This window comes from Vicia villosa, linkage group LG2, assembly GCF_029867415.1.
Source record: "Vicia villosa cultivar HV-30 ecotype Madison, WI linkage group LG2, Vvil1.0, whole genome shotgun sequence".
NCBI lineage: Eukaryota > Viridiplantae > Streptophyta > Magnoliopsida > Fabales > Fabaceae > Vicia > Vicia villosa.
Window position 1 is genome coordinate 73032770 of NC_081181.1, and position 27529 is coordinate 73060298.

General features: G+C 35.0%; 1 protein-coding gene and 1 long non-coding RNA gene across 2 annotated transcripts; one reads left to right on the plus strand and one right to left on the minus strand.

The window, feature by feature from the left end:
• Nucleotides 1-964: 964 nt before the first annotated feature.
• Nucleotides 965-2919, plus strand: LOC131646287 (uncharacterized). Its single transcript, XR_009297394.1, has 3 exons — nt 965-1480; nt 1571-1801; nt 2335-2919. It is a non-coding gene; the product is annotated as an uncharacterized LOC131646287 (long non-coding RNA).
• A 12326-nt stretch (nt 2920-15245) lies between these two features.
• On the minus strand, nt 15246-15818 carry LOC131649350 (uncharacterized). Its single transcript, XM_058919112.1, has one exon. It carries the CDS (start codon nt 15816-15818, stop codon nt 15246-15248), a length of 573 nt encoding a protein of 190 aa, XP_058775095.1.
• Between the last annotated feature and the right edge of the window lie 11711 nt (nt 15819-27529).

Genomic DNA, 27529 nt, shown 5'->3' on the forward strand with positions numbered 1-27529 from the left:
AAAATCGACTTTTCATATTTTTTAAAGACACGATTTTTCAAAAAAACTCGAATTTTTCGTTTTTTCAAAATACTCGATTTTTTGTTTTTACGGAAAAAAAAACTCGATTTTTTTCGTGTTTCCGAAAAAAAACTCAATTTTTTTGTGTTTCCGAAAAAACTAGATTTTTTTGATTTTTCAAAAAAACTCGATTATTTCGTTTTTTCAAAAAAAACTCGATTTTTCATTTTTTTCAAAAAAAAACTCGTTCTTTCATATTTCTGAAAAACTCAATTATTCGTGTTTCCGAAAACTCAATTTTTCAATTTTTTTCGAAAAAAACTCGATTTATCATCTATTTTAGAAAAACTCAATTTTTTCGTATTTACAAAAAACTGAATTTATTCGTATTTCCGAAAAAATCGATTTTTTCGTATTTTAAAAAAAAAATTGATTTTTCAATTTTTTAAAAAAACTCGATTTTTCGTATTTCCGAAAAACTCGTTTTTTTGGTATTTTCAGAAAATTCGATTTTTTCGAACTTTTGAAAAACTCGATTTTTCATTTTTATGTTTTTTTTCTTTCTGCAAAATATTTTAAAAATTTATATTTTTTTGTGATTTAAAAATAATAGACCAATTAAATTTTTATGTTGGATATGGTTATCCAAAATATGGATTTGGTTAAAACCATATTAATAATATATCCAAAATATGAATTTGGTTAAAACCATATTGATAATTAACCGGTTTTTAATAACCGGTTATGGATATGGATATGGATAAATCCAATAACCGGTTTATTTGAACATCCCTACTAACGCGGATGACAAGAGAAATAATAATCAAACACAAAATCAAACGTATAAGAATATGACGAACAATTCACGTAATAAATCGAGAAAAAAAAGATATTTATAAGAGATGCGGAACTTGAAGCGAAAAGAAAGAAAGACTTTGATCACTTGAAATAACAAATAAATAAAAAAAAATAGATTAAAGACCCTCAGAGGAGATCATTAGGCTGGACCAGGTTAACTCGGATCCAAGGCCCTCACTCGGGTTAGGCATTCACTTGGGAAGGAGAAACCCTAAAAAAACAGAAACAAAGCAGAGCTTCTTCAAATTCGTCGTAATGCTCCTTCTCACTCGACTTCTCACTCTCTCTTAAACCTTCAATTCCAATCCAATGGTAAACACGAAGTATTCATGAACAAACACACAGGTTTGCATTTCTTCTCCATTTCACACTCGTTCTCTGATTTGACAACAAGAGGCAGTAGCGTGAAAGGAGAATCCCGTGATTCGAGAATCCAAATCGCCCCCTATTTTCAGTTCACTTCGATCATTATCCTTTTAAACATGGTATGACTACCAAAGGAAATGAGGAGACGAGATATCTAGGCAAGAAAGGATTGGTTTTTCACTTTAGTCAACTAGTCTCTGTTCCGAATCAAGTGAAAGCAAGTTTTCACGATCGTACTTGGATCATCCTCTGTCTAGTAAGTTTATGATAAAGCGTTTATTAACACAGTTTATATTTCAAAAAAAAAAAACACATCCATAACGAGACTGTTTTATCGCTTATGCAGGAAAACTAAGACGACTTAAGGTAAGAGTGAAGACTTATTCGGAAATATGCATCACCTCAGCACCAAGGAGTTTCATCTAGTGAGCTTCTCCATAGGGCTTTTCATCGGTGAACGAACAGAGAAAAAGAAAAAAAAAACGACAAAGGGAAAAGAAATGAACCAACTGTAGCTACAAGAACTCTCTTCCCACAGTCAGTCTACTGGTTCACATCAAGACAAAAAAAAAATGAGGTATACAGATTAGCTTTTATACCTTTCTTTTCTGTTTTTTGTTTGTTGAATCTTATTCCTCTAGTTCTGTATGTTTGGTTGAATGCAGGGGTTTAGGCTCAATCAAATAGAGTTTCATTGTGAAACTCTATTGATTTTATGGGAGCAGAGCCTTTAGTGAAAGGTTTTTTTTCAGAATTTTCCTTGTGGTGGCTGTCAATCCCCCCTCTTCTTAATGAAACAGTAAATATATAGTACTTAGGTTTGGGGATGATTCTAGGGTTGGATGGATATTGTTTTTAGGTTTGGAAACAGTTTGGGAAAATATGTAGTATTTCTTCACACAGCAGCGTTTTGCCTTTTTGCCATTTTCGTGCTATGTTCTAATTTTCCCATGTGCTTCTGTTTACTCTTCACAAAATTTGAAATTTCTGGTTTGTATTAGTTTGTGAGCATTGGGCCTGCACAAGCAAATCCTTTGTTGATTTATTTTTTATGCACTTATGTGATGGGCCTATCATGAATTTGAATTCATTTGGTTTCATGTTTGACAGATTTGGTGGGCTGGTATTTCTTGCAAGGGAGGATACATGATGAATTATAGATACTCTTGAGGTAGCTTGAGCAAGGGTCCTCCAGAAATTAGAAATTTCTACTTGAATTCTGTTAGGTTTTTCTAGTAAATTGTAAAACCATGTGGTTTGTTGTTTTTTCTTTTGAAGAAATTTGCAGCAACTTTGTAAATCCCTTGCTGTCATTTGGTTGTACTTAATTCGGCCGATGGATGTAATTAACCTTTCAGATTTATTTGATTCAAAATACAACTTATGAACCTTTTCATGCTAGTTTGTTTAGTGAAACTAAATGCTCTTACTATCTAAAGAAACAAAACTTAAGTTTAGTTCAAAAAACCAAATTTGCTTGATGTGAATCGAAGAAAAAAAATGGAAAAGTCTAGAAATGAATGAGAATGAGGATGATAGTTTCAACAAGGGCAACCCTTTAAAAAAAACAGATTTTCAAACTTTAGTTAATACTTTTGACTCTAAGCTTGCAATTGGATCAATTCTTATGAGATTAAAGTATTCAAAAAAACATGAACAAAATAATGGACTTTTGGACCTAATATTTAGGGGAAATGAAAATGTATAATGCATGGAATTGCGTATGATGTAAATTTGGCACATTCCCTAATTAGACTCTTAATAAGTCAAACCATTGGCTATTATATGATGAATGCCTATGAGATCTCACGATCAAGCAAATAGGATTGTGATATGCATATGGAATGTGAGAACCTTTATGCAAATGGATCGGACTGATATTATGATTATATAAAACTCAAATACCTAAACTTTAGACATGAGTAAAAGGAGGGGTAAAAATTGGGGTATGACAGATGCCCCTATTTAATTATCTTCAGCCAGATGGCATTAAGGACATCAATGGCAGAAGGTAATTAAATACTGAAAGACCCAAATTTTTGGCCATGCAAAAGTGCATATGATTTGGTATGTATGAATGCAAATGAAGAAAATTAATGGTATAGGGTGTCACAAGAGACAAACTACCACCAAAGAAACAAAGTAAAGGACTAAGGAATTCCACAAAGGAATATCGACAGACTACACAAGGAATTTCAACAAAGGGATATCCAAATCCACTAGAGAATGGAATCTAACTCCGCTGGAGAAGAGATTACAAATCTATAGGGGGAAAAATACCTCACTGGTAGAGAAACGAAAGATTCACCGACGTTTACTGAAGGTGGACTACCAACTTTTACTGAAGGTAGAGAAACAAAAGAATCACCGACGTTTACTGAAGGTGGACTACCAACTTTTACTGAAGGTAGAGGAACAAAAGAATCACCAACGTTTACTAAAGGTGAACTACCGACTTTTACTGAAGGTAGAGAAACAAAAGATACACCAACGTTTACTGAAGGTGAACTACCGACTTTTACTGAAGGTAGAGGAACAAAAGAATCACCGACGTTTATTGAAGGTGAACTACCAACTTTTACTGAAGGTAGAGAAACAAAAGATACACCAATGTTTACTGTGAAGGATAGAAAAACACTTAGAAAGGGGGGGTTTGAATAAGTGTAGTTTAAAAACTTGGACGATAAAAATAAATTGCACAGTTATTTTTATCCTGGTTCGTTGTTAACTAAACTACTCTAGTCCACCCCCACGGAGTGATTTACCTCACCTGAGGATTTAATCCACTAATCGCACGGATTACAATGGTTTTCCACTTAGCCCACGACTAAGTCTTCTAGAGTATTCTGATCACAACTTGATCACTCCAGGAACAACTGCTTAGATACCCTCTAAGACTTTCTAGAGTTTCCTGATCAACACGATCACTCTAGTTACAACTGCTTAGATAACCTCTAAGACTTCCTAGAGTATTTTGATCAACACGATCACTCTAGTTCCTTACAACTTAATGTAATCAATTCTAAGAGTATTACAAATGCTTCTGAAAAGCTATAATCACAACAATGATATTTCTCTTAACGTTTAAGCTTAATCTCACTAATATATTACAACAGCAATGTAGTGAGCTTTGATGAAGATGAAGTTTCTGAGCTTTGAATTGAACAGCGTTTCAGCAAGTTAATATTCACAGAATTTGGTTCAGAGTTGTTAACCTTGCTTCTCATCAGAACTTCATACTTATAGGCGTTTGAGAAGATGACCGTTGGGTGCATTTAATGCTTTGCGTGTTCCGTACAGCATTGCATTTAATGTTTCACGCTTTTGTCAACTACCTCGAGCCTTGTTCACGCTGTGTCTACTGACGTTGCCTTTAATAGCTTCCAACGTTCCTTTTGTCAGTCAGCGTAGCCTGCCACTTGTACTTTCTTCTGATCTGATGTTTGTGAATATAATATTTGAATATCATCAGAGTCAAACAGCTTGGTGCATAGCATCTTCTTGTCTTCTGACCTTGAAGTGCTTCTGAGCGTGATACCATGAGAACTTCAGTGCTTCTGCTTCTGATCTCAAGTTCTTCTGATGCTTCCATAGACCCATGTTCTGATTCTGCCTTGACCATTTTCTGATGTCTTGCCAGACCATGTTCTGATGTTGCATGCTGAACCTTCTGAGACAAAGCTTCTGAGCGCTGATTTGTGCATACTCTTTATATATTTCCTGAAAGGGAAATTTCAATGTATTAGAGTACCACATTATCTCACACAAAATTCATATCCTTGTTATCATCAAAACTAAGAATATTGATCAGAACAAATCTTGTTCTAACAATCTCCCCCTTTTTGATGATGACAAAAACATATATAAATGATATGAATTTGCGATCAGAAAGAGCAGGCGGCTAATGACAAATTACACAGCTATAGCATAAGCATGTGAATATGTCTCCCCCTGAGATTAACAATCTCCCCCTGAGATGAATAATCTCCCCCTGAAATAAATACTCGAAGAACTTTAATAATAAAAGACTTCCCTGATTATTTCGGTAGAGACGATCACATAAGCTTCTGTCTTTTGATAATTCATAGCTTCTGACTTCTGCTTCCATTGGACAGCTTCAGAACTTGAATTTCTTTAGATCCCTAGAACACTCACAGCTTCTGATTCCTGCTTCCATTTAGGACAGCTTCAGAACTTGAATTTCTTTGATCTTCAGAACATTCACAGCTTCTGATTCCTGCTTCCATTTAGGACAGCTTCAGAACTTGAATTTCTTTGATCTTCAGAACATTCACAGCTTCTGATTCATGCTTCCATTTAGGACAGCTTCAGAACTTGAGTTTTCTGGATCTTTAGAACATTCACAGCTTCTGATTTCTGCTTCCCTCGGATAGCTTCAGAGCTTTGAATTTCTTCTTACATCACTTCATGCTAGATTGTATCAGAACATTGTTGAATGTACCAGAGCATCATCAGAGCATCTCTACATCCTGAAATGTTACAGAACAAAACTAAACGACAAAAGTCAGCATGAATGAGTTAGAACATAACATGTGTATCAGAACACAAAATATGTATCAGAGCCATATAAGCCATATAGAATATATCAGATCCAATAGACAATGTATCAGAGCAAATAGACAATGATTTGGATCATATTCTATTATCAGAATTTCTGATCATTCTTCCTTCTTGCTTCTGATTTTGAAGCTTCCTAGCACTCAGCTTGCTTCAAGAATCCAAGAGCTATTTCTGATCATTCTTCTGCTTCTTATGTTGATCTTGAATCTTTGATTCCTGCAACAACACAACTTAAAAACATAGAACTTTGCAAGTTCTGTCAGTAAATGTGGAGTCTTTTTACTCGGTAACTGATAATATTAATCAGATCATTTATCATATATTTTCTCCCCCTTTTTGTCATAACATCAAAAAGCAATGATGAATGGCATTTAATGTAACATTACGTGAGGAGAGATAATACTGACAAAAGACGAGATTTGCACAGTTACCTAAGTAGACGTCCCCTCAACTGCACGCACGCTTGTCCAGAAATAGTGAACACGTGTTTACCATCTGGATAGCCAGTTACAGCTGTTTTGCTTTTAAAGAGATTCTGAATCAACTTAGACAATGAAACGTTAGTAATAACTGAATCACAATTTCTAATTGATTTCAATCAGAACTTCTTAAAAAAAAATCCAATTTTATTTCAGAAGATACTCATACATAAGATCTTCTCATCTTCTCATTCTGGGCATAAATCCATACTGATATTCTTCAGAATGAACTTAAACCTATCTTCAGCAAGGGGTTTTGTAAAGATATCAGCCCATTGATGGTCTGTATCCACAAAGTTTAAAGATATAACACCCTTCTGAACATAGTCCCTTATGAAATGATGTTTAATCTCAATATGTTTAGCTTTTGAATGTAAAATAGGATTCTTAGATAAACATATAGCAGAAGTATTATCACAGAAAATAGGAATGTTACTCTCATATATCTGATAATCTTCCAGCTGACTTCTCATCCAGAGCATTTGTGTGCTACAACCAGCAGCAGCAACATATTCTGCTTCTGTTGTTGAGAGGGCAATAGTAGCTTGCTTCTTGCTGTACCATGAGATCAGATGACTTCCAAGAAATTGATAACTTCCAGAAGTGCTCTTTCTTTCTATTCTATCTCCAGCATAGTCAGCATCACAGAATCCTACTAAGTTGTAATCTTTGGATCTTCTGTAAACTAAACCAACATTAGTAGTACCTTTCAGATACCTCAGAATTCTCTTAACCGCAGTTAAATGAGATTCTCTCGGATCTGATTGGAATCTAGCACACAAGCAAACACTGAATAGAATGTCAGGTCTAGAAGCAGTTAGGTATAGAAGAGATCCAATCATACCTGTGTACAACTTCTGATCTACCTTCTTACTTACCTCATCCTTACCCAGTACACAAGTTGGATGCATAGGAGTTTTGGCTTCTTTGCTTTCAGAAAGATTAAACTTCTTCAGAAGTTCTTTCACATACTTCTTTTGATGAACATAGGTTCCATCGGAAGTTTGGTTGATTTGAATCCCAAGGAAATACTTGAGTTCTCCCATCATGCTCATTTCAAATTCAGCCTGCATAGACTCAGCAAACTCCTTTCCAAGTGTAGCATTAGATGTTCCAAAGATAATATCATCAACATATATTTGACAAATTAAAATATCCTTTTTAAATATTTTACAAAAGAGAGTAGTGTCCACTTTTCCTCTAGTGAAATCATTTTCCAGAAGGAAAGAACTCAAACGTTCATACCAAGCTCTGGGAGCTTGTTTCAATCCGTATAATGATTTCTTTAATTTGAAAACATGATTTGGAGACATGGAGTCTTCAAAACCAGGAGGTTGGTGAACATAAACTTCTTCATCTATATAACCATTTAAGAATGCACTCTTAACATCCATCTGATAGAGAGTGATGTTGTGTTGAGTGGCAAAAGAAATTAATAGACGAATAGATTCTAACCTAGCCACTGGTGCAAAGGTTTCTGTGTAGTCAATCCCTTCTTGCTGACTATAACCTTGAGCAACCAGTCTGGCTTTGTTTCTTACCACTTCTCCTTTCTCGCTTAGCTTGTTTCTGAACACCCACTTAGTGCCAATGATGTTAAATCCTTTTGGTCTAGGAACCAAGTCCCATACGTCATTCCTTGTAAACTGATTTAGTTCTTCTTGCATGGCAATTATCCAGTCAGGATCTTCTAGAGCTTGATCAACAGAAGTTGGCTCGATCAAAGAAACAAGACCTAATTGACATTCTGCATTGTTCTTAAGGAATGCCCTTGTTCTGATGGGATCATCTTTCTTTCCAAGGATCACATCTTCTGAATGAGCTGAAGCAATTCTAGGTGATCTTCTGACTGTTGGCTCTTCAGAAATCCTGAGATTCTCTAAAGATGCAGCAACTTGATCTTCTGATCCATTGCTTCTGAGACTTCCAGCTTCTGCAGCTTTGCTTCTTGGTTCTGCTACTTCTGATATATCAATATCAAAATCTGCAAAATTCTCAAACTGCTTTGGTTTTTCAAGACCAAGCTTATCATCAAATCTGATATTGATTGATTCTTCTACAATCAATGTTTCAGTATTGTATACTCTGTAGCCTTTAGAGCGTTCAGAATATCCAAGAAGGAAACATTTTTGTGCTTTAGAATCAAACTTACCAAGATGATCTTTAGTATTCAGAATAAAACATACACATCCAAAAGAATGGAAATATGAAATGTTGGGCTTTCTGTTCTTCCACAATTCATAAGGAGTCTTATTTAAAATAGGTCTGATAGAGATTCTATTCTGAATATAGCATGCAGTGTTAATTGCTTCTGCCCAGAAATGTTTAGCCATATTGGTTTCATTGATCATGGTTCTGGCCATTTCTTGTAGAGTCCTATTCTTTCGCTCTACAACTCCATTTTGTTGTGGAGTTCTAGGACACGAGAAATCATGGGCAATACCATTTTCTTTGAAGAACTCCTCAAAGAATCTGTTCTCAAATTCGCCACCATGATCACTTCTGACCTTTATGATTTTACACTCTTTCTCAAATTGAATCTGAGTGCAGAATTCAAAGAACACTGAATGAGACTCATCCTTGTGTTTCAAGAACTTTACCCATGTCCAGCGGCTATAATCATCAACGATGACGAATCCATATTTCTTCCCTCTGACAGATGCTGTTTTGACTGGGCCAAACAGATCAATGTGTAAGAGTTCTAACGGCCTTGAGGAAGAAACAACATTCTTAGACTTGAATGCAGGTCTGGAGAACTTGCCCTTCTGACATGCTTCACAAAGAGCATCTGATTTGAATTTCAGATTGGGGAGTCCTCTGACCAGATTTAGTTTGTTAATCTGAGAAATCTTTCTCAAACTAGCATGTCCTAATCTTCTGTGCCAGACCCATTGCTCTTCAGAAACAGACATAAGACAAGTCACCTTCTGATTCTTAAGATCTTGAAGATCTGTCTTATACACGTTGTTCTTTCTCTTGCCAGTAAATAGGATTGAGCCATCCTTCTGACTTACAGCCTTGCAAGACTTTTGATTGAAGATTATGTCATAACCATTGTCACTTAATTGACTTATGGACAATAAGTTATGCGTTAATCCTTCTACAAGAAGTACATTAGTTATGGAAGGAGAGTTACCAAGACTTATGGTTCCAGAGCCAATGATTTTGCCCTTCTGATCTCCTCCAAACTTGACTTCTCCACCTGGTTTAAGCACTAGGTCTTGGAATGTAGACCTTCTTCCCGTCATGTGTCGCGAGCACCCAGAGTCCAGGTACCATGACATTTTGCTTTCTGTCCTCTTTGCCGCCAAGGATATCTGCAACAGAAATTATCTTCTCCTTAGGTACCCACAATTTCTTGGGTCCTTTTTTGTTAGTTCTCCTCAAGTTCTGATTGAACTTGGGTTTAGCAAAATATTTAACAGGAGGAACAATATGATACTTCTTATTCTGAGTTCCATGATATTTCTTAGATTGTGTCACATGCTTCTTGGTGTGTGTTATGTGAAAACTTTGTGCATGTGATGTGTGCTTAATATCATGGGAGTGGCCAAATTTAAATTGGTTATACAGAGGCTTGTATGATATTTTCATATCATCCACAGATTCAAGCTTGTATGGGATTTCACCCTCATAACTAATGCCTACTCTATTGTTTCCAGATACAGCATATATCATAGAAGCAAGTTGACTTCTGCCTATGCTTCTAGATAGAAATTTTCTGAAGCTCAAGTCATATTCTTTCAGAATATGATTCATGCTAGGAATGGCTTTTTCTGTTTCAGAAGGAGATCCACTATTTTTGGATAGATTTAAAACTTTTTCCTTCAGTTCAGAATTTTCCAATTCCAGCTTCTTAGTTTTAAATTCAAATTGCTTCTTCAGCTTTTTGTATTTGATACTAAGATGAGCTTTGAGTTCCAGAAGTTCTGTTAAACTGGAAACTAACTCTTTTCTAGATAGTTCAGAAAATACCTCTTCAGAATCTGATTCTGATGTAGATTCTGATCCGTCATCTTCTGTCGCCATCAGCGCACAGTTAGCCTGCTCATCTTCCGAGTCTGATTCATCTTCTGACTCATCCCAGGTTGCCATAAGACCTTTCTTCTTATGAAACTTCTTCTTGGGATTTTCCTTCTGAAGTTTTGGACATTCATTCTTATAGTGTCCAGGCTCATTGCATTCATAGCACATGACCTTCTTCTTGTCAAATCTTCTGTCATCAGAAGATTCTCCACGTTCAAATCTCTTTGAACTTCTGAAGCCTCTGAACTTCCTTTGCTTGCTCTTCCAAAGTTGGTTTACCCTTCTGGAGATCATGGACAGTTCATCTTCTTCTTCAGATTCTGATTCTTCAGGATCTTCTTCTCTAGCCTGAAAAGCGTTAGTGCATTTTTTGATATTTGATTTTAATTCAATAGACTTACCTTTCTTTTGAGGTTCATTAGCGTCAAGTTCAATCTCATGACTCCTCAGGGCACTGATCAGCTCTTCCAAAGAAACTTCATTCAGATTCTTCGCAATCTTGAATGCAGTCACCATTGGGCCCCATCTTCCCATCTTCTGGGTAAGCTTCTGATAATCTTCTTTACATGATCAGCCTTGGTGTAGCCTTTATCCAGAACTCTCAATCCAGCAGTAAGAGTTTGAAATCTTGAAAACATCTTTTCAATGTCTTCATCATCCTCCATCTTGAAGGCTTCATACTTCTGGATTAGAGCAAGAGCTTTAGTCTCTTTGACTTGAGCATTTCCCTCATGGGTCATTTTCAATGACTCATATATATCATAGGCAGTTTCCCTGTTAGATATCTTCTCATACTCAACATGAGAGATAGCATTCAGCAAAACAGTCCTGCATTTGTGATGATTTTTGAAATCTTTCTTTTGATCATCAGTCATTTCGCTTCTCGTGAGCCTTACACCAGTAGCTTTAACAGGATGTTTGTAACCATCCAACAGAAGATCCCATAGATCAGCATCCAGACCAAGAAAGTAACTTTCCAGTTTATCTTTCCAGTATTCAAAGTTTTCACCATCAAATACTGGTGGTCTAGTATAACCATTGTTACCATATCCATTGTACTGCTCAGTGGAGCCAGATGTAGATGTGTGTTCATCACCAGCCATCTTTTACTGAAGCGTTTTTCTCTTCCTGAATCTTTTCTAAACACGGTTAAGTGCTTGCACCTTAGAACCGGCGCTCTGATGCCAATTGAAGGATAGAAAAACACTTAGAAAGGGGGGGGGGTTTGAATAAGTGTAGTTTAAAAACTTGGACGATAAAAATAAATTGCACAGTTATTTTTATCCTGGTTCGTTGTTAACTAAACTACTCCAGTCCACCCCCACGGAGTGATTTACCTCACCTGAGGATTTAATCCACTAATCGCATGGATTACAATGGTTTTCCACATAGCCCACGACTATGTCTTCTAGAGTATTCTGATCACAACTTGATCACTCCAGGAACAACTGCTTAGATACCCTCTAAGACTTTCTAGAGTTTCCTGATCAACACGATCACTCTAGTTACAACTGCTTAGATAACCTCTAAGACTTCCTAGAGTATTTTGATCAACACGATCACTCTAGTTCCTTACAACTTAATGTAATCAATTCTAAGAGTATTACAAATGCTTCTGAAAAGCTATAATCACAACAGTGATATTTCTCTTAACGTTTAAGCTTAATCTCACTAATATATTACAACAACAATGTAGTGAGCTTTGATGAAGATGAAGTTTCTGAGCTTTGAATTGAACAGCGTTTCAGCAAGTTAATATTCACAGAATTTGGTTCAGAGTTGTTAACCTTCCTTCTCATCAGAACTTCATACTTATAGGCGTTTGAGAAGATGACCGTTGGGTGCATTTGATGCTTTGCGTGTTCCGTACAGCATTGCATTTAATGTTTCACGCTTTTGTCAACTACCTCGAGCCTTGTTCACGCTGTGTCTACTGACGTTGCCTTTAATAGCTTCCAACGTTCCTTTTGTCAGTCAGCGTAGCCTGCCACTTGTACTTTCTTCTGATATGATGTTTGTGAATATAATATTTGAATATCATCAGAGTCAAACAGCTTGGTGCATAGCATCTTCTTGTCTTCTGACCTTGAAGTGCTTCTAAGCGTGATACCATGAGAACTTCAGTGCTTCTGCTTCTGATCTCAAGTTCTTCTGATGCTTCCATAGACCCATGTTCTGATTCTGCCTTGACCATCTTCTGATGTCTTGCCAGACCATGTTCTGATGTTGCATGCTGAACCTTCTGAGACAAAGCTTCTGAGCGCTGATTTGTGCATACTCTATATATTTCCTGAAAGGGAAATTTCAATGTATTAGAGTACCACATTATCTCACACAAAATTCATATCCTTGTTATCATCAAAACTAAGAATATTGATCAGAACAAATCTTGTTCTAACATACTGAAGGTGAACTACCGACTTTTACTGAAGGTAGAGGAACAAAAGAATCACCGACGTTTACTGAAGGTGAACTACCGACTTTTACTGAAGGTAGAGAAACAAAAGATACACCAACGTTTACTGAAGGTGAACTACCGACTTTTACTAAAGGTAGAGGAACAAAAGAATCACCGACGTTTACTGAAGGTGAACTACCGACTTTTACTGAAGGTAGAGAAACAAAAGATACACCAACGTTTACTGAAGGTGAACTACCGACTTTTACTGAAGGTAGAGAAACAAAAGGGTTTGATGGTAAGACTCAATCCAATAAGTTGGAGAAAAGCAATCAAGTAAGATTCTCTTTACGAGGAATAAACTCAATTGGAGATTTATTTTATCCGAAAATGGAAAGGAAAGCTAAAGCATAAACTCTTCCATGAGGCATTAACTCAGTGGGGGTTTTAGAAAGTATATACACTTTTCCGCTTAGGGAAAACGCATATCATTTGGAGGTAGAACCGACCTAATGAAGTAGGCCAAAAAGAAACATCGGGAAATGTGTATGCACATGAATAATGTAGGTATGGATGATGTAGTCATGAATGAATGCATGTCATGTAATACTGAAAAAACTGACAAAGATAGATGTACTGGCAATGACCAAAATTTTACAGCACAATCAAGTACTCGGCAAGCCTTATTGAGGATGACAAAGATCACCAATGGAGCAAAATTTTGCTATCACACCTGAGTCTCTTGGTGGGAGGGTAACACACATTTGGAGAAAGGTTCGTAGTCCAACCTCCTAATATTGATAATCATGAACTCTGCCATGTCATGATGATAGCCTATTTTGAGCGACCGCTCAGCTTTGTACTTGAAGGTTAAATCATTCTTGAAGTGATTTGTTGACATTCCTTTTTGTGTTCACAAATCAAAGTAAAACCTTTTCATTGTTATTTCGAAAAAACAAGTTTATCATTAAAAACAAAGATTTCAAAAGAAAATACCATCAAAAATAAATGAAATTTTGCAAGAAGTGGAAATAAATAGGAACAACAAACAATAGGGCAAAGGCTCGAATTTTATTTAATAGAATGGTAGTCTACAAAAGGCATGACTCCATAGATCATTACAAAGCTTGGAAAATGGTAAAGCTAGAAAAGGCTACATTGAAATACAATGATCACTATTCTCCCTAACAACTTTGAATTCCAACCATGCTTCTGCTTTAGTCGAAGTCGTCTTTTTTTTTTAGGAGTCCTTGATTGCTTTCAAGTGATCGAGTCCATTTAGATGCAGTTACTTGCCATAATCCTTAACTCTTGCGTAGACCGCCTTTTCAGGTTTTCAATCTACCAGGATGACTATTTTCTATTTTATGTCTCTAACTTTTGCCTGGACCACCCTTTCGGGTTTTCAGTCCACCGAGACGCTCATTTTTGCCTAAGTCGCCCTTTCAGGTTTTCAACTTAGCGAGTTGTTCTTTTATTTTTTAGGCGAAGTATTTCTTGACTGCGTCAGTATTCATAGGTTGGGGAAGCTCCTCACCATCCATAGTTGTAAGGATCATTGCGCCTCCAGAGAAAGCCTTCTTAACAACATATGGTCCTTCATAATTTGGCGCCCACTTGCCCCTAGGATCGGGTTGAAAGGACAGGACTTTCTTGAGTACAAGATCTCCTTCTCTAAATTCTCGAGGCTTGACCTTTTTGTCAAATGCTTTCTTTAGTCTCTTCTGATATAGCTGACCATGACATAGGGCTGTCAATCTCTTTTCCTCAATTAGATTCAGTTGATCAAACCTGTTTTGACACCATTCAACTTCAGTTAACTTGGCTTCCATCAGAACTCTCATTGATGGGATTTCCACCTCTATCGGGAGCACTGCTTCCATCCCATAGACCAAAGAGAAAGGCGTTGCCCCTGTTGAAGTTCGAACAGACGTACGGTATCCGAGCAAAGCAAAAGGGAGCATCTAATGCCAATCCTTATAAGTAACCACCATCTTTTGCAAGATTTTCTTGATATTTTTGTTAGCAGCCTCAATAACACCATTCATTTTAGGTCTGTACGGAGAGAAGTTATGATGCTCAATTTTGAAACCCCCACAGAGCTCTCTCATCATATTGTTGTTCAAGTTAGAGCCATTATCAGTGATGATCTTATTCGGGACACCATACCTACAGATGATTTGGTTTTTGATAAACTTGACAACTACTTGCTTTGTCACATTGGCGTATGAAGCCGTTTTAACCCACTTGGTGAAGTAATCAATGGCGACCAATATAAAGCGATGACCGTTCGAAGCTTTGGGTTGAATCATGTCAATCATATCAATTCCCCACATAGAGAATGGCCATGGGGAAGAAATGATGTTGAGCAAAGTCGGGGGAACATGTATCTTATCAGCATAAATTTGACATTTGTGGCATTTCTTCACAAACTGAAAACAATCAGACTCCATTGTCAACCAATAATAGCCTGCTCGGAGAATCTTCTTAGCCATGGAGTGGCCATTGGCATGAGTACCAAAAGAACCTTCGTGAACTTATTTCATTAACATGTTTGCCTCGTGTCTATTCACGCATCTGAGCAAAACCATGTCATAATTCCTTTTGTATAAAACATCTCCGTTGAGAAAAAAATTGAATGCTAATCTCCTTAAAGTCTTTTTGTCTTTACTTGATGCCTCAGGTGGGTATTCATGATCTTTGAGGAAACACTTTATATCATGATACCATGGTTTGTCATCTATCTCAGTTTCCGTTGTGAAGACATGGGAAGGCCTATCGAGGCGCCTAATTGTGATGCGAGGCACTTCATTATGGGCATTCACTTTGTACATGGAAGACAAGGTGGCCAGAGCATCCGCCATCTGATTTTCGTCCCTAGGTATATGATGAAAAGTGACTTTGTTGAAGAACGGAAGCAAACGTCTAGCGTAATCTCTGTACGGGATCAACCCTGGATGACGAGTTTCCCATCCACCTTTAATCTGGTTGATTACTAATGAAGAATCTCCATATACATCGAGAATTTTAATCCTCAAATCAATAGCTTCTTCAAGACCCATGATGCAAGCTTCGTATTCTGCTATATTGTTTGTGCACTCAAAACACATTCTAGCGGTAAACGGAACATGGGAACCATGGGGAGTAATGATGACTGCCCCAACTCCATCGCCATAAGAATTAGGGAGTTCTTGATGAGAAAAACATTTGAAGATTCCCATTTGAAACATAAAAAAAAAACCATCTCTTAAAAGTTATAAAAAAAAATTATAATATTTTAAAAATCTCTTTTAAAATTTGTAGCAGACAAACTTTAAGATCTTTTAGAAAAAAGTCTTTGAATATTGATCAGTCTTTTTACAACAATGAATAATTTTTTTTTTAAATTTCAAATATTAAATAAATATATTTAAATAACATAATTTAGTATTAATATAAGTGTTATCTAAGATATATGAATTTAAGATTTATATATTAAGAATTAATCTGAATAAATATACTTTTGTTTAGTGTTTCAATCTATCTAACGTACATCACACTAAATTTTGTTACTTTTTCCATTTAAATAATGAGAGATGAGATAAATTTTACCGTTTTTAACTTTTCAATTTACATTTTACTTTTCTGTCAATTTTTTTTTTTACATTTTACTTTATATATATTAAATTTTGACTTAAATAGTTTTTTGGTCACTGTAAGTTGGCGTGATTTTGATTTTCGTCCATGTATCTTATTTTCTTGAAAATAATTATTGAATGTTAAAATCCTTTTGGTTTTAGTCCTAAAGTTAAAATTCGCAGGAAAATCTGCAGGTTTCCTGTGGATTTTCCTGCGGAATTTGATTTTAGAGACTAAAACCAAAAAGATTTTAATCAAATGAAGTGTTGAAAAGGATTGAATGTTGGATTTATGCTCCAAATGCTCCCGTTGATCAAGTTCCTCAGCCTGACTTTCAAGGGTGTTGTTAACTAATGCCCTTAGGGCAATGGTTAAGCATTCCAAAAATGAAAATATTTTATAGAAAATTTAATATTTCAAAGGCATTAAATACACAGATTACCGAGATAAATTTACTATTTTAAGGTCTTAACCATTACCCTGGAGACACTGATTAGCATTTCCCTAATTTTAATTATTGAGTGCCTTTAACACCTCTTACTGAAACTCTCCTTCAAACTATACTTGCAAGCACATAACAACAAGATGTGGAGTGAGATGACTTTATGAAGGCACCCTTGGAAAGAGGCTTTGGTTAATATGCATAAGGATTTCCTTATGCACCGTGCATAAGCCTAATTAAGTCATTGGAAATCCAATATTGAGTATTGAGTATTGAGTATTGAGTAATGAGTATTGAGTATTGAGTAATAACAGTTGATGTCTAAAATTTGATCCAATGGTCCATAATGATCTATGCATGGTGCATAGATTTTTATCTATGCACAGTAACTGCACCCCTAGAAAAGAGGTCCATGAGTACATGATCCTAGCTAATTATTTTAATAGTGGGCTTGGATTGTGATACGCTAGTGTACGTCAATATCGAAGTCGTAAAAAGACACATCGGCCTCATATACCAGAATTCAATTACCGTTTTCTATCGTATCGATGTTTATCTAAGACGATAAAGTATTTAATTATTTTGTGCAAAAATAAAGTAAAAATAGTGACATTCTTAATAATTAAAAAGATTCCACTAATTTGATTCTTGTTTCCCAACTTCACTCAAACAAGTTATTGTATCAATTATAATAAAATTAATTTTTTTAGAAACTACTAAAACTAGTGGAAATGCCCACTTACGTCGGCACATTATCGGGCTCTGAACTCACAATTCATCTGCTTTTCGCAACACAATTTATGTGTTTAAAGACCCATTTATAAAAGAAAAGTACCTTAATTGGCTCAAAAACACTTTCATAGTCTCAAAATCAATTGTCTGAATTTCTAAGTTAGACATCGCTTATACCCTTCCGGTGCCTAAACGACATCTATGTGTTCCTACTTTCATAGCAAACATTTTACTTTAAAAGAGAAATTACAAAATAAAATAAGATTCTCGTTTCAATTTATACTTAAGCGAATTTCACGAGGTATGACAATTCTCATGTCTTAGACTCTAAAATGGATTACTCAGACATGGTTAACGATAAAGCAACGGAGATGTAATATGCATATATGATAACAATATTAGTAATACGTGAAATTAGAACCTGAATAATTCAAAAACAAAAATTTGAATTAAAATACTTTGAAGAGTCTTTAACAATACAATAGTAACAAAGCTTCAAAAGCAAAATGCAAGAACTTAAAACTAAAAGCTAAATTATAATAAAAGTACAGGTGTCTTTTTCCGATTCTAGCTTCTTATAGGCCTCAACACATAATTATAGCCATCAATTTGTGTAATAAGCCTTCAAGAGGTTTCTTCTGATGAATTATGACTAGTAATGGCCATCCCGTAAAGGTCTTGGGTTCGACTCCTACAACATCATTTTTGGGTTTTATTATTCTACTTATTATAACGGTTGAATTAACAACTGTTGTGATATTATTTCTAAATAATTCTCAATCATATGATACTAGAAACAACAATACATCTATTTTTGAATTAAAACTTGTATTACATAAATGACACAATTCCATTAGAAACCAAATAACCAACAAAGTTTAGAGAAGAAACAACAATACACCCGTTATGTGTAAGAAGAAATATCAAAACTTTCAAAGAAAGGAAAAAGAAATTTGAAAAGACATAGAGATGTAATCATTCAACAGCTCGGGGATTCCAACTTCCAAGAGAAGAAAACGTAGAGAATCAAGGAAGCAATAATGAGCATGTTAGAACAAGATTTGTTCTGATCAATATTCTTAGTTTTGATGATAAAAATGTATATGAATTTTGTATGAGATAATGTGGTACTCTAATTCTATGCAATTTCCATTTCAGGAATCACATAAAGAGTATGCACAAAATCAGCGCAAGAAGCACTGACTCAGAAGGTTCAGCATGCAACATCAGAACATGCTCTGGCAAGACATCAGAAGATGGTCAAGCAGAATCAGAACATGGTCTATGGAAGCATCAGAAGAACTTGAGATCAGAAGCAGAAGCATTGAAGTTCTCATGGTATCACGCTAAGAAGCACTTCAAGGTCAGAAGACAAGAAGATGCTCTGCACCAAGCTGTTTGACTCTGATGATATTCAAACGTTGTTTCCACAAATATCAGATCAGAAGCAAGTACAAGATGGCAGGTTACGTTGACTGACAAAAGGAACGTTAGAAGCTATTAAAGGCAACGTTAGTAGACACAACGAAAGCAAGGCTCGAGGTAGTTGACAAAAGAGTGAAACATTCATCTGTAACTGATGACATCAAGACAAATGATATGACATCTGATCCTGATATAGAATAATAGCATTCATCTGTAACTTTTGCATGTAGATAAATCACAGAGTGATAACCAATACAACTTACAAGTTGAGAATGATATCTCAACACAAACAACAATGTCAGGACAAATGTCTAAACATCATCTGTTGACAGGTCATATATTTACCAATCAGAAACATATGCAGAAAATAAATGCAAAATTGTAAATAACACAGTGGAATTGTTAACCTAGTTTAGTGCAGAAAACACTTAATCTGGGGACTACCAAGCCAGGAAGAAAGTCCACTATCGACAATATTAGTTCAAAGCTAAATTCCCGCATTTACAACCTCTCGCCTAATCACCACCCATCGCTAATTCTGCCTAGAAGTCGACATCTAGACCTGAGAAATCACCATCCCACTTCCAATCACCAGTGATAAAACAGTCGCACTAAATTTGCAGAGGCTCTTTTTGAATGTTAGAACAAATCTTTAAGTTTCCTTAATAATTCAATCAACCAATATTAGAAACTTTAATTCTGATGTGATTTGATTCTAAAGTTCCAGATGTAAATCTTCTTTACCTATAAATATTATTGAGATATATCTTAAAAGAAATATCACAAAAACAAATAAAATTTGTCAAGATTTAAAGCAATTTGTACTGATGTTCTAGTTCAGAATGTTATGACATCTGTTAGAACATCTGTCTTCAATATAACCTAAATTCTGTTGTATCAAATTAGTCAAGATGTTATGACATCTTACTCAACATCTATTAAGAAACATGTTTTACATGAATTGTTGTCAGCCCCAAAACCATGGAACTAACACAAACATCAACGAGGTACGAAGAAATAGGGTCTCCTCGTCTAATACCTCGCTGAGGTTTGAAAAACTCTGATCTAGTTTCATTCTATTTCACATTAGTAATCACAGTTGTAATATAGACCATAATAATAGTGATTAAGTCCATAGGAAAGCTTGCCTCCTTCAAGATATTTTCAATGAAAGACCACTTTAGCATATCATATCATATCATATGCTTTAGTGAGATCAACTTTAATCACAACTGCAAACAATTTTTATAACTAATTAAAAATTAAATTACTTTAAAAAGAACTTGTGTTTGACTTATTGAGATTGAGTAATATTACTAAACATAACTAATAAAGTGATATATTTGAAGAGTTAATTTGATATTCTTTTTAACGTTTCATAAATGCATCATGTCATGATGGTGTCATAAAACAAGCAACCATGTACTAAAATATGGTCATGCTTATGGAAGAAATATGCTTTGTATATTTTGTGTGTTGATCCATTTCAAATGGTTTGAGTAAGTGAAGAAACTGTTTTGCCACAAGGCGTTTGGTGGGTAGTGTCCAACAGAACTTGAGGAGCAAGTCAATCTTGGAATAACTAGAGGCTTTTCTATAGCAGCTATCTCAAACAATGACTTGACAAACAACAAACAATAACAACGCATTAATTCGTGCTATATTTGTTTACATGATAAAGGTGAATTTCCTAATCACTCCATAGGTGGATTAATTTCTAAGTTCAGGCTTTTGAAAGTGCTGGATTTTGAGAATTCTCTGCTGAATACTGTTCCTGATAATCTAAGGTACTTGAACCTGATCAGTCATACAAAAGTTAGAGTTCTTTCCCAAATCCATGGTTAAGTTAGAAAGACCTAAGGCAAACTCAAGTGCATGAGTTTTCAAAAATCACATGGGTCATTCCTAACTATGGTCACAGAGACATAAAAAACCATTCCATCCAAATCAAAACTATCACTTTTCCCCCACATTTTTAAACACACAAAACTTTTAACAAATTTTTAGAACTAATAAAGATTTGATTTGTACTCATATTTAGGGTTAGATTGTTAATATTTAAAATAACTTTTAAAAGTCAATCTTATTTTTATTTTTATTATATTTTAATATATTTTTTAAATAAACTACCAAAAAGGAAGGAAGTTTTATTATTTTTTAATGAGAAGTTGTTTTAACAAACTTTTCATTTGATTTTCTCTTTAAAAATCTCAAAATTTTATAACAAAAAAAATGCAATCTTTAAATTCTTTGTTTTAAAAATTGTAACAAACAGGGGCTAAGGTTGTTTAGAAAATAGGTCTTTAAATATTATTCAATTTTTTTTTACGACAATAAATAATAAATTTAATACATCTTTTTGTTTTTGTTTTAATATTATGGATTCAATTGTTCTAAAAATGGATAAGAAGTCTATCTTTTATCGATAAAATTCTAAAAAAACTAAAAAGTTAATATTAATTAATTATCTATTTCAATCTATCTATATAGCTAACTAAACTTAATTTTAGTTTTTTTTTATGTTGTTATTTGTAAAGGAAGTGACCATAGAAGATTTTAGTTTTTTTCTTAAAAATTATATGGGCACTTAACTTTTATTATATATTTCACTTTTCGAAATTTTATTGCATATTTTTATTGAAATAATTAATTAAAATTTTAAAACGTGACCTTTAATTAAAACTAATTAAATTTAAAATAATAAATATAGCTACTTGATAACCCTAACCAACACTTAACTCTAAATTTATGTTTCTTAGTTTATGTTTTAAAATGTTTAGTATTATCAGATAGCCCTAACCAACTATTAACTTTAACTTTATATTTCACAATTTATATTTTAAAACGTTTTGGTTTGGGAAAACAATAAATCCAATAGAAACTAGGTGATCTAAATTCTATTGTTTTTTTTTTTTAATAAGCAATTGATTATAAAGCTCGCACTAGGGGGTGCAACCCTTACAAAAAAACGCTATAAAGCGTTAGAACAAGATAAAGGAAGTTTGAACCATTCATAATAAATGGCACTAAACTTAGAATACCCAAAAGACAACCATCTCCAAGATAGAAAAACGATATTGGAGCAAACCACATCAAAACTAAAAGCTTCCCCCTTAAAAATAATAGCATTCCTCATGAGCCAAATACACCAAATAGTAGCAATCCAAACAATGTTTATCTTCAACCTATGATTAGCGTTTTTCACTTTGTCTTGAATAACTCCAAAATTCAAAAAATCCACTCCATTTAAGACCTCCTCAATGCCCAACCAACCATACAAGTGTGTCCAAATCCCTTTCACCACATGACAATTAAAAAAGAGATGAGAAAGCACTTCCGGATGATTGTCACAAAACACACAATCCGGGTTTGAAATGCAATTTATTCCTCTTTACAACAATTCATCTTTTGAAGGAATTTTTTCAATGAAGAATCTCCATGCGAAAATATGCATTTTAGGAGGAATTTTTAGCTCCCACAACACTTTCAACAAAGGTAACAAGTGGTTTGACCAAACAAAAGATTTGGAATCATTAACTACAACCGAAATGCTACTTACCGAAAACTCCCTTTCCGGATTAATGCACCACCGAAAGCTATCCGCCTCCATATCGTTTGGAATGAAAGAATTGATGTCGGCACAAAAACGGGACCAACAAGGAAGTCCCCGAGCAGCCGCGGTCAAAGAAGAGGTGGCAGCCCCGCTCGAAGAAACCGAAACAGCCCCGGCCGAAAAAACAGTAGCAGCCCCGCCCCGCCTCTAAATAACGCTTCCAACTCCCAAAAATGGTTGCCATTATTCCAAACCAAAACATCCGCAACCGCACAATTTTTTATGGTTGACATATCAAACAAATCCGGATAAAGTTCACGAAGAGATTGATCCCCCAACCACAAACTATGCCAAAAAAGAGTATTCCTACCATCTTTACAACAACACGAAAAACACCCGGAAAAACCACCATCAATAAAGTCATCAATCAAGTTGTTTTTGGTAATATCTCTCCACCAAATAGAATCATCACTTCTATTCAAAACTCCATTAGGAACTTGCATCTTGAGCTTGGGACAAAGGTATCTCAAAGAAAAAAATTTACTCCATATAGCGTTGTCTTGTTGGTTAAGGTTGTGGTGATTGAATTTTACTTCCTTCATGTGTCGGTCGATCAAGGATGATGTCATGACATCATATATCATTACTCTCTATTTTGCTAGTAATTAATAAACCATTTGATAATTTTTGTTTTCAATATATTCTCTTCATCCGGAGTATCTTATTTAAGACATACTAGACACTAAGTCCAGATACCTATTTGGTGGGAGTTTGAACTTTAATTGATCACACTATGGTAAATTTAATTGATTGAGGACAATACTGAATATTGGTCACCCTTGACCTATGATAGGTACGCGTACGGTACCCAATATGAATATGGTACCCGGTACTCGTACTGGTAAAACATACGTCATTTAAAAAAAAGGTAAGTTCGTAAAATGTAAGAGTTTTTTATAAAATACATGCGGAGAGAATAAAATGATTAAGTTTAAAATAAAATATCACTATATAAGATTAAAATATTCAGTCTTGCAGGTGAACTAAATGGTTAAGTTTACAATAAGAACTAATTGTATTCCAAATATCCAAATTTATGATGTTCATTCCTCCATTCTTAACATGTTTACAAACAATATTCCCTGGCACATGACTTCTATTACTTGGTTCCACCCCGACAAATAGTATTGATTTTCTTAATTACAAATTTAGGTAGTGACAAACATTGTAACCAATAATTTGCAATTGTAAAAGTAATACTCTTGAGAAGTTGGACACGACCAGCGTCTTTTGCAGGATTTTTAGCTTTGTTGCATCTTGCATTCCACCAAAATAGATTCGACTTTTGGCAGCATTGAGTATAAGTCCAGTAGCCTCCGTAAAGTTGCTGAACGCATCCATCATAATTTCAACCGACCTTGTATCTCCCCTGAATAAAAAAGAATATCATCAGCAAATGTCAAGTTAGTGATACTCACCTTTTCACACTTTACATGATGGTCGAAGTCGTGGTTTTTTCTCATCTTATACAATACCCTGTCCAAATATTCCATAATAATCACAAACAGGAAGGGGGATATGGGATTCCCCTGCCACGCGTCTCTTTTAGCCTTCATGATGTTACTATATTCCCCATTGACATTGAATCTATAGGAGACCATGGAAACACCAAGCATAATCCATCTTACAAATTTGGTTGGCATCCCAATTTCATTCAGAATGGATTCTAAGGCTCTCCAATCCACTATATCGTAGGATTTTTGTAAATCCAACTGGATCATACATCTAGGTGCCCCTCCTTTCCTACTATAACCTTTAATCAACTTGTATGCCAAAAGTATATGACTGTGAATTTCTTGGTCAGGAAGGATTGTTGCTTGGTTGCAGACTACTATATCTTTCATGATCTTGCTTAATCTCATTGTGAGGATTTTGGAAATGATTTTGTAAAGGGTAGTACAGCCTGCAATAGGTCTATATTTCCTAATTTTCTTTTCCTCTTCATATTTTGGAATAAGAGTAACCAACGTGCAATTCACGACCAAGAACATTCTTTCTTGCTCAAAGAATTCTTTTACTGCTGCAATTACACCCGGTCCAACAATATGCCAGCTCCCTTTTAAAAATTGTGCACCGTAGCCATCGATTCCAGAGGATTTTAAATCTCTAATACTTCGCAAAGCTTTCAAGATTTCCTGTTTGGTGACAGGGGAAATGAGCATATCTGACTAATCAAAGTTAATTTAGTGCCCTTCTCTCATTGCCACAATATTGATAGCCTGGATAGTATCAGCCTGCTTCCCCATTAAGTTCTTATAGAATTTAAGGACCTCTGCCTCTATATCTTTTTTCTCAAAGATGACTAAACCATCTTCCAACTGCAACTTATCAATATTATTTGCATTGTATTTGGCTCGAATTGAGGCGTGGAAATAAGAATTATTAACATCACCCAATTTAAGCCATTCAATTTTTGCTCTCTGTTTCTAGATCTCTTCATCAATCTCATTCCAATTAATGACAGCTTCTGTACACTTTTTAACCAATTCAATGTTATCTTTGTTCATCTTATGATTGCTAAGTGACTGTTGAGCATCTGCAAGGTTTTCCCTGGCTTTAGCTAGATGAATTCTGGTCTGTGTAAGATGTTTGGTCAAGTTACCTAAGGCTTTTTGTAGCCTCTTCAATTTCTTCCATACCACTTGCCAATCACTAGGTTGTTCCAGTTATGAGCAATAATTAATATCATCATACCCAGCCATCTTGGTCACACAATTCAGAAATTTAAATTTTCTTTTCCTGTAGTGTGGTTTTCCTGTCCAATTAGGTGAAGGATAGAGTGGTCAGATACATTGGGAGGCAGAAATAAACAAGGGCTAAGGTCATTTAGAAAAAAATCTTAAAAATTAATCAGCCCTTTTACAACAATGAATGATAATTTTAATTTATCTTTTTGTTTTTGTTTACAAATTATTTATTTAAAACTAAAATATTTAATAAATATATTTAAATGGATTTAATTAATATAAAAATAATTTACACAATCTATCATTAAATTATAACACTAATAATCAGTGTTTTAAAAACCGGACCGGACCGGCCGGTCGGACCGGTCAAACCGGAAACCGCGGTCAGGTAATCGGTGTGGTTCAATAGCTGGATCGAGAATGTCTTTGAACCAGCGTGAACCAGTCAAAACCGGTGTAAACCGTTAAAACCGGGAAAACCGACGATTTTTGTGAACCGGCGGTTTAAATGCATTTTGTAATTTTATTTAATTTTAAAAAATTAAAATAACGTCATTTTGACTATTTTAATTAAAAATTTAAAATTAAAAAATTAAAAAAATTGTTGGAGATGCGGTTGATTTTGGTTCCGATGATTTTGATATTGAAAAAGGAGATCTCAACATTGAAACAATTTTTCTTGTTTATCGATGTTTATCTATGACGATAAAGTATTTATTATTTTGTACAAAAATAAAGTAAAAATAGTGACATTTTTAATAATTAAAAAGATTCCACTAATTTGATTCTTGTTTCCCAACTTCACTCAAACAAGTTATTGTATCAATTATAATAAAATTAAATAAGCCACCGAAAAGGAAGGAAATATATATTTTTTTAATTAGAAGTTGTTTTAACAAACTTTTATTTGATTTTTATTATATTTTAATATTTCATTGTTTTTTTTAATAACGGTTTATATATATAACCAAAAGAAAACCGATACAAAAGGGGGATCAAGTTAGCCCCAAGATTTACGAAAACCTAGAGAAAGGTATACCTAACCTATTCTTTACAAAATCTTTTCGAATACCCAGTGTCTGAACCGATAGCTGATACTGTTAATGAGATCAGCTTTAACAATGTCCCAGCAACTTTTGAAAAATTTGGCACTGTAACCATCCACACCAGGGGCTTTAGAATCTCCTAAATCATGGAGTGCATCATAGATCTCCTTCTCTTTGATGGGGGATAGCAGATGTTGTCTCTGAGTAGTGGATAGCTGAGGTCCATCTCTCATAGCCCTCAGATCAATTTGCTGCATCTCTCTGTCTTCAGTCCCCATAAGTCCCCCAAAATGCATCATAACCTCATTCTCAATTTCTTCTCTAGACTCAAGGTAAGTCCCATCAGCTTTATAGATGTGCATTCTTTTCTGTTTGTTTTTGGCTTTTACCACTGCATGAAAGAAATGGTTATTCCCATCTCCAAGTTTAATCCATTCCACTTTGGATCTCTGCCTTAAAACTTTCTCCTCCATCTCTTGCCACTTGATAATTTTTTCAGAATTCTCCTTGATATGCTGCATAAGAGTATAATTCAGATTATCACCAATAAGAGCTTGCTGCAGATTAGCAAGTTCCTGCCTAGTATCAAGAATGGCCCTTTGAATATCTGTCAAGGGTCTGCTCATCTTTCTAATGGTGCTACTCAATCTTCTCAGCTTCTGCCATAGAATGAAGGGAGGGCTCCCCATAATAGGCTCTTGCCACCTCATAGCCACAGCTTCCTGGAATCCTGGAATTTCAGTAACACAATTGATGAATTTAAAAGATTTTCTCCTGGGCCTCATGGGAGTCATGCTAGTAACCTGGAGGATAACATGATCAGATACACTATGAGGAAGATGTCTAAGCTGCAACTCCAAATTTTGGAACCAATTAGGGTTACCAAGGATTCTATCAATTATGGAAAAGATAGGGTCATTGGTTTGATAATTATGCCATGTATGATAATCACCCACATTGTCCATCTCACTTAAATTGCAACTGGTCATCATATCTTGAAGATCTCTGAACTCATTCTCAAGGACCATTCTGCCTCCTATCCTATCATTGCTCTTGAGGACATTGTTGAAGTCACCAACAATGCACCAAGGGCTGCTCTGATTTCTAGGGATGTGTTCAATATCTCGCCATAGATTTTTCCTCTGCTCCAAAGTATTCATAACATAGACCACCGTCATTAGGAATCTTTCCTTGCCATCAATATCCTCCACTCTGCAATGTATGAATTGGCTAGAGCTATCTTCCACAATGATGTTGG